Source organism: Poecilia mexicana, unplaced genomic scaffold (assembly GCF_051168715.1).
Source record: "Poecilia mexicana isolate PSO_F unplaced genomic scaffold, ASM5116871v1 scaffold_21, whole genome shotgun sequence".
In the NCBI taxonomy this organism is placed as follows: Eukaryota; Metazoa; Chordata; class Actinopteri; order Cyprinodontiformes; family Poeciliidae; genus Poecilia; species Poecilia mexicana.
In genome coordinates, this window is record NW_028263390.1 from 23,495,646 (window position 1) to 23,504,148 (window position 8,503).

The window sequence follows — 8,503 nt, forward strand, 5'->3', positions numbered from 1 at the left end:
CATGCTTTGCTGTGGTTCGGTACCCAGCATGCATTGCTGTGGTTCGGTACCCAGCATGCATTGCTGTGGTTCGGTACCCAGCATGCATTGCCGTGGTTCGGTACCCAGCATGCTTTGCTGTGGTTCGGTACCCAGCATGGATTGCCGTGGTTCGGTACCCAGCATGCTTTGCTGTGGTTCGGTACCCAGCATGCATTGCCGTGGTTCGGTACCCAGCATGCATTGCTGTGGTTCGGTACCCAGCATGCATTGCTGTGGTTCGGTACCCAGCATGCATTGCTGTGGTTCGGTACCCAGCATGGATTGCCGTGGTTCGGTACCCAGCATGCTTTGCTGTGGTTCGGTACCCAGCATGCATTGCCGTGGTTCGGTACCCAGCATGGATTGCCGTGGTTCGGTACCCAGCATGCATTGCTGTGGTTCGGTACCCAGCATGCATTGCTGTGGTTCGGTACCCAGCATGCATTGCTGTGGTTCGGTACCCAGCATGCATTGCCTTGGTTCGGTACCCAGCATGCTTTGCTGTGGTTCGGTACCCAGCATGCATTGGTGTGGTTCAGTACCCAGCATGCATTGGTGTAGTTCTGCTGTAAGTATTTTAAAATCTAGCAACACTCAACAACAACAAAGCTGAACGAATCACTTCCTGAAGACCGAAGCTCACAGGTAGGAGTGTAATGACAACCTTTGCCCTCTTGGGGGCGGTGTTACATTTAGTGTAATTGACCTCATAATGAATTTGTTCTGTTATTTAACTGTTGCAGTAAAAGTTGTTTCATGGTTCAGAACCAGAATATTCCAGATGTAACACCAGCTAAATGCTTTAGTCTGAATGTTGTGATTCTAACCAGTTCTTTCTGTTTCCAACCAATCAAATCGTCCGCTGACCTGCTGCCGCCTCAGCGCCTCTGGAGGTAAGGAACTGACCTGCTAGCCGTTAGCCTGGCTCTGTGGGGGCGACTAGCCGTGGTTGTAGATGTACTGTAGCATGTTGAGCAGTGTGTGGCGTCCCGCAGCATGCGGTCAGTGAGGACGCGCTGGCGGGCGACAGGCGCTCGCTGCAGGACGCCATCAGCAGCAGCACGCTGGGCTCCAGCAGCCTGGGCGAGCCGGACGGCGGCGAGGACGAGGCCGGCCGGCTGGACGACTTCCTCCTGGAGGACGAGCAGGTAGAGGACTTTGCCAGCTCCGTGCTGGCTGCCATCTCCTGCTGGCAACACACCGTCCAGGCCTTCCTTTCCTCTGCGGGGACGGTGAGGCTTCCTGCTTCCTGCTGCCCGCTGCAGCTCCGTCTGAACGGACGGCCGCCATAACTCCAGCTGCAAAACCAGCTGCTGCTGCTCACACTGCAGAAACACAAAACCCTACCAACTATTTTAGTCTCGTTTCAAGTCCGAATATCTCAGTTCACTTAAAATAACACAAAACTAACTTGTAAGTAACTTCCCAGCAACATGTAGGAGTTTCAGTCAGTAATTCCTTCGTATTGATGGAAAAGTCCCAGTTCCACTGGCTGATTGTTTCACTGATGACCTTTTCCCATGTCAGTGAAATAATCAGCCAGTGGAACCAGAACCGTCAGCTGAACTTTGACACTTGAGACTGCACTTGGACTTGTTTTGCTCTTCTGGAGTTCCTCAGGGCTGAAGGTTTGCATTCTGTTTGCTGCTTATTCCTCTTTTTCTTTTTTTATGCATTTATTTCTCTGGCATGTTTTGCTAAAGCTGCTGTGCTGCTTCATCCTCCAAACAGTCAGATATTTATTTCCATCCGTTTAAAATGAGTTTTATGACTTCTGCAGAGTTTAATATGTTTTTATTTGCAGGAGGCAGAGAAAAGTTGCAACGCCGCAAAAAAAGAAAACGGTCAGCTCTCTGAAGACGAACTGATCGGACCTGAACCGACACCTGAGCAGGTAAACAGGAGCTTTCAGGAACTGTTCAGGAACTGTCCAGGAACTGTTCAGGAACTGTTCAGGAGCTATTCAGGAACTGTTCAGGAGCTATTCAGGAGCTGTTCAGGAACTGTTCAGGAGCTGTTCAGGAGCTATTCAGGAACTGTTCAGGAGCTATTCAGGAGCTATTCAGGAACTGTCCAGGAGCTGTTCAGGAGCTGTTCAGGAGCTGTTCAGGAGCTGTTCAGGAACTGTCTAGGAACTGTTCAGGAACTGTTCAGGAACTGTTCAGGAGCTGTTCAGGAGTTGTTCAGGAGCTGTTCAGGAACTGTCTAGGAACTGTCTAGGAACTGTCTAGGAACTGTTCAGGAGCTGTTCAGGAGCTGTTCAGGAGCTGTCTAGGAGCTGTCTAGGAACTGTTCAGGAGCTGTTCAGGAGCTGTCTAGGAACTGTCTAGGAACTGTTCAGGAGCTGTTCAGGAGCTGTTCAGGAGCTGTCTAGGAACTGTCTAGGAACTGTTCAGGAACTGTTCAGGAGCTGTCTAGGAACTGTCTAGGAACTGTCTAGGAACTGTTCAGGAACTGTTCAGGAGCTGTTCAGGAGCTGTTCAGGAGCTGTTCAGGAACTGTCTAGGAACTGTCTAGGAACTGTCTAGGAACTGTTCAGGAGCTGTTCAGGAGCTGTTCAGGAACTGTCTAGGAACTGTTCAGGAGCTGTTCAGGAGCTGTTCAGGAACTGTCTAGGAACTGTCTAGGAGCTGTTCAGGAACTGTCTAGGAACTGTTCAGGAACTGTTCAGGAACTGTTCAGGAACTGTCTAGGAACTGTCTAGGAACTGTTCAGGAACTGTCCAGGAACTGTTCAGGAACTGTCCAGGAACTGTTCAGGAACTATTCAGAAGCCGTTCAGGAGCCATTCAGGAACTGTCCAGGAACTGTCCAGGAGCTGTTCAGGAGCTGTTCAGGAGCTGTTCAGGAGCTGTTCAGGAGCTGTTCAGGAACTGTTCAGGAACTGTTCAGGAACTGTTCAGGAACTGTTCAGGAGCTGTTCAGGAGTTGTTCAGGAGTTGTTCAGGAGCTGTTCAGGAACTGTCTAGGAACTGTCTAGGAACTGTCTAGGAACTGTTCAGGAGCTGTTCAGGAGCTGTTCAGGAACTGTCTAGGAACTGTTCAGGAACTGTCCAGGAACTGTTCAGGAGCTGTTCAGGAGTGGTTCAGGAGCTGTTCAGGAACTGTCTAGGAACTGTCTAGGAACTGTCCAGGAGCTGTCTAGGAACTGTCTAGGAACTGTCTAGGAACTGTTCAGGAGCTGTCTAGGAACTGTCTAGGAACTGTTCAGGAACTGTTCAGGAGCTGTCTAGGAACTGTCTAGGAACTGTCTAGGAACTGTTCAGGAACTGTTCAGGAGCTGTTCAGGAGCTGTTCAGGAACTGTCTAGGAACTGTCTAGGAACTGTTCAGGAGCTGTTCAGGAGCTGTTCAGGAACTGTCTAGGAACTGTTCAGGAGCTGTTCAGGAGCTGTTCAGGAACTGTCTAGGAACTGTCTAGGAGCTGTTCAGGAACTGTCTAGGAACTGTTCAGGAACTGTTCAGGAACTGTTCAGGAGCTGTTCAGGAACTGTTCAGGAACTGTCCAGGAACTGTTCAGGAACTGTTCAGGAGCTATTCAGGAGCTATTCAGGAACTGTCTAGGAACTGTTCAGGAACTGTCCAGGAACTGTTCAGGAACTATTCAGAAGCCGTTCAGGAGCCATTCAGGAACTGTCCAGGAACTGTCCAGGAGCTGTTCAGGAGCTGTTCAGGAGCTGTTCAGGAGCTGTTCAGGAGCTGTTCAGGAACTGTCTAGGAACTGTTCAGGAACTGTTCAGGAACTGTTCAGGAGCTGTTCAGGAACTGTTCAGGAGCTGTTCAGGAACTGTCTAGGAACTGTTCAGGAACTGTTCAGGAGCTGTTCAGGAACTGTTCAGGAGCTGTTCAGGAACTGTCTAGGAACTGTTCAGGAACTAAACTAAACGACTCTGACTGTTGAGATCAACTTGGCACAAAGACTCGGTAACATCAGAATCTCAGGGACTCGAATCATCAGCCTTTAAACACCACAGCCATCGATAAACTGAGAGCCCGGTACGTTCCTCATGTTTTGACCCATATCTTTTTCTTTTCAGTCTGCAGACGCGTTGCTTCAAGAGAAACCGTTGGAGAAACCAGAAGACTCTGAACCAGAACCGTCTGCTGGTCCGGATCCTTCTGCAGTCCCTGAGGTTCCTCAGATGTCTGAAGACCTGCAGCCTGATGAAGATCCAGAGCCCGCTGAGCCACCGTCTTCTGGCACATTTGACTCCGACTCCAAGACCCTGAGCAGCGCCGAGTCCTCAGATGAGGACGAGAGGGAGGCGGCGGATGACGAGTCCAGTTCTCCCAGTATTCTGCCGTCCTCGGTGCTGGACAAGGCCAGCGCCATCGCTCAGCACTTCACCAGCATCAAGAGAGGCAGCCTGGCCCAGGACGACGCCCGCTCCCTCGGCTGTCCGTCCCCTCGTTTACCCAGCAGGACCGGCAGCATGCTCAGCCTGCGGTCCGAGTCGGCCGACCGCCCGCTGCGCCTCAACAGCAACTCCTCCGATCCGCCCGAGGCGTTCTGCGGACCGGACCTCAGTCTGCTGTCCCCCAGAGACGACAGCCTCTTCGAGCCGGACCGCAGCGTTCGGCGGAGGCGGGACTCCACCCTGTCCAAGCAGGACCAGCTGCTCATCGGGAAAATCAAGAGCTACTACGAGAACGCCGAGAACCAGGACGCCTCGTTCGGCCTGCGGCGCCGGGAGAGCCTGACCTACATCCCATCAGGCCTGGTCCGGAGCTCCGTCAGCCGCTTCAACAGCATCCCCAGAGCAGAGACTGCCCAGTCCAATCCTCCTGCTTCAGCCCAGGATCTGGATCCTCTCTCCATTCAACCGGCTGAGACTAAGGACCGCTTGGTCTCCAGTCAGTCTTTGGACTCGTTGAAGTCCGATATGTTGAGCAGCGACAGTGAAGAACCGCACAGGTTCCAGCCGACAGCCGATGATCTGTCAGAGGAAGAGTTCAGACCTTCATCGGAGATGATTAAGATCTGGCAGGCGATGGAGCGACAGATCTCCAGATCCCAAAGTGAAGACAGGGAATCCAGTCGATCCAGAGAGACTGTGAAGCCCTCCATCTCCGCCGGCGTCAGCAGCTTAACCCGGACCAAGAGCTGCGACCCCGACCTGGGAAACTCCGACCTCAGCGCCGTCACAGAGGAATCCTTCAGTCCCTCCCTGCCAAAGACCAGAACCGCACTCAGCCGGGCCAGAAGTCAGACCAGCACCTCCAGAAGCTTCGGGGAAGAGACGGTGACACTGCGAGCCACGGTGCCCCGGGTGGCGCAGCTGAGGGCCGAGGCCGGCAGCGACAAACCCGCGGGGGAGACGGAGCAAACGGACGAGGTGGACCGAGCCGAGAGCAAAGTCCGTCTTCTGGCTCGTCGCTACAGCCAGCGGATCAGATCCTCCAGTCCGGTGGTCCGACAGCGGAGTCCTGCCGGCCCGTTCAACAGGAAGACTCTGGCTTGTGTGGTGGAGGAGAAGGAAGGTTCAGGTACGCCGTGTAGCTCTAATCCATTCATCAGCTCCCTCTGCTGGTGAGTCAGGGTATGACACAGGGTCTGGGGGAGCCATCTTGGACGATCTGTCCAGAGTCCATGAGCTGCTGGAACAATCTCCAGATAAAGTCACATTTGGTGTCCACCGTTACCTAGCAACCCCAGCAAAGCTCCGCCCGTTACCTAGCAACAGCTCTGTTGTGTTTGGTCAGCTGGTTTCCCCGCTGTACAATGGCTGCTGGAAAATGCAAAGTGTTTTGTTGTTGACTTACCATCCAGAAACCTCTTGCTGCATTCCGGCTGGTTGTGCAGGAGCCTCCACTTCTGCTTTTCAAAGACGTATGATTGTATAATTGGCTTCTGTTTGCATCCGTGTGAATGTAAACATTGAGTGGGGGGGGCGGGGCCAGCAACAGCTGGATTTAAAGAGACAGGACTCCCTGAACAGGTTTTGTATAGACCAGTTGGTCCAAAGTGGGTCCTGGAGGCCCGGCATCCTGCATGTGTTGGTTCTCTCCCTGGTTTAACGCACCTGGATCAGACCAGCACCTCTTAGAGGCCGAAGAGGAACATTGACAAGCTGAAAGGTTGTTACTACCAGCAGGGACAGAACTAAAACGTGCAGGACGCCGGGCCTCCAGGACCCACTTTGGGCCCCGCTGGCATAGACCACAGATGTTCTCCTGTTTTTCCCGTTTTGCAGCCGAGAGTAACTGGGCTGTTTTTGATGGTTTTGGTCGGTTCTGTCCTCTAAACTCTGGTTTCGGTCCGTTCTCTGCAGGGAAGCCCAGCCTGACTCTGCCTCTGGGTCCTAAGGTCCAGTCCAAGTCTCTGCCGCTGAGCCCGGTGGACCTGGTCCAGAACCTGGGCGGCGGCGCTCCAGGCCACGCCCCTCTCAGCCCGCCGCCCCCCACTGAGGGCTTCAGCTGGCCTGACGTGCGGGAACTCCGCTCCAGATACTCCAGAGGCGGCGGCCGGAACCAGAACCGGCCCATGAGCCGCAGCAGCACCATCCCGGACCGCATGTTGGACGTCGGCCTCAGGAGGCACTCCAGCGGTTCGCCCGGCCATCTCCATGACGACGGCGCGTCGTCAGGCCGACCCCGCGGCGGGCGGGCCGCGGCGCGGGACGAGCGATCCAAACGGCTGCACAGGGCCAACTCTCTGGACCCGCGGCTCAGCCTGCAGCAGCAGGGCGACCTGCAGCGGATCCGGCAGGCCGCCGGCCCCGCCGACCCCGGTTACTACATCGCCGCCGAGGCGCCGCTCACAGACGACCCCGAACACAAGATCATCATCATGGAGAAGCTTCCAGAACCCGGAAACGGGGAGCCGGCAGAGGACGACGGATACGTCCAGATCCGCTCGCCGACCAGCCGGGAGAAGATCTCCATCCTGGCCGTCATCGACCGCTGCCGCGCCTACCAGGAGTCCGACGACTACAGGCTGAGGGACGCGGCCAAGACGGCGCCGCCTTCAGAGCAGGACGAGACGCAGAGAACCCGACCCGACTCCGGGCAGAGCGGTCAGAAGAGCATCGTGAAAAACCTGAGGGAAAAGTTTCAGAACCAAACCTGAAGTCGCTGCTGAACCGAACCTGTTAGATTCAGGACAAGATCCTCAGAATACCCATGATGCTCCACGTTGCTATGGAAACGTCCTGAACCGTGCAGATGGACTTGTTGTTTAGGTTCTGGGCTCCAGTCGTTTCATTCATCCAGAGTATTCGGGTCAAACTGAGATTTCATTTTTTTATTAGGAGAATAAAGTCATAAAACGACCAGAGAAAAGTTTCATGAAGCCGACGTTCGATAAACATCCAGATTTGATTCTTTCCTCCAATCAACTCAGTTCAAAGTTCAGATGCTCAAAATAATCTTTTAATTTTGACTTTATTCTCATTTTTACCATTTTATTCTCACTTTTTGTCGTACGACTTTTATTCCGACTTTTTTCTGGTAGTTATTTTTTTCTTGGCTCCTTCGTGCTTCGAGTTTCTTCATCCTCCTCCTCATCCTCACTCTGTCCAGCCAGTTCAACCTTATTCTGGTTCTGGAATAAAACTTCAGAAAATTCAAGCTAAATTATTTTCTTATGTCAGTAAAATTATCGTTCGAGGCTCTGAGACCTGAGAGAATGAAACCAAATATTACACAGGGTGTATGTATATTTATGAGCCTTAGAAATTAATTGTAAGTTGAAATGAATAATTTTCGATGCTGATGATGATCAGGCGTTTTAACTCTGGGCTGCATGCAATAAATGAGTTTGTAGATGATTTAACTAGGACAATAAAGAATAAACTGAATATTTGAAGAGTAAAAATATGTAAATTTATAATAAATATAATTAAATGATTTATTTTGCTGCTTCTGATCTAACTTACTGTTTTTACATGTTGTGCCTTTTTGTGATTTTATTCCGAATCAGTTTGAACATTTTATTACTTTGTCACTGAAGCGTCTTTGCTCAGAGGTGACCTCTGACCTCCACAGTCCACCACTGTAACTCCTCGTATTTATTGGATCTCATGTAAACAGAAACGTTTGTGTGTCTGTTAACGTCGGCGGACGTTTTTATCTGTGACGATGCCAACATGAAACATTAAACTGAGACAAACACGCCGAGATTTTCCTCTTTATTTCAGTCAAACTGGATTCCTGAAAAATATCGCTAAGCTAGGCTAGGCTAGGCTAAGCTAAGCTAAACAGCAGAAACCAGGAGCTTACAGTAGAAATGGAGTTCTGTCTCTTTAAGAGGATGATGTCATAGCTCTGGAAGGTCCTGATAGGCTACCTGTGGACGTATTAAGACCTTGTGCAGCTGAAGCTGCTAATGAAACATTTTCTGACTTGATCTGAAGAATCCGTCACAAGAAACGATCAACAAACAGGAAGAACGTTTAATTTCTGGAGAAATAAAAGTCTGTTTCATCATGAGCATCGTTAAGTTTGAAGGACAGACGGGCTTTAACTGTCCCAGCTGGGCAGTCT

At 51.7% G+C, this 8,503-nt stretch overlaps 1 protein-coding gene across 3 annotated transcripts in view; it reads left to right on the forward strand.

Annotated features, from left to right (window-relative positions):
- The window catches only part of LOC106914504 (pleckstrin homology domain-containing family G member 3), a 31,249-nt gene extending 23,115 nt beyond the window's left edge, over positions 1-8,134 (forward strand). For 2 of the 3 annotated variants that reach the window (XM_088001779.1, XM_014981331.2), the window contains 5 exons: positions 904-914; positions 1,017-1,169; positions 1,826-1,915; positions 4,057-5,506; positions 6,292-8,134. In XM_088001779.1, the coding sequence (XP_087857905.1) occupies positions 904-914; positions 1,017-1,169; positions 1,826-1,915; positions 4,057-5,506; positions 6,292-7,088 (2,501 nt within the window). In that variant the 3' untranslated portion in view covers positions 7,089-8,134. The remainder of the gene's footprint in view (positions 1-903; positions 915-1,016; positions 1,170-1,825; positions 1,916-4,056; positions 5,507-6,291) is intronic. The other variant, XM_014981335.2, reaches the window with a different exon arrangement.
- The last annotated feature ends 369 nt before the right edge of the window (positions 8,135-8,503 follow it).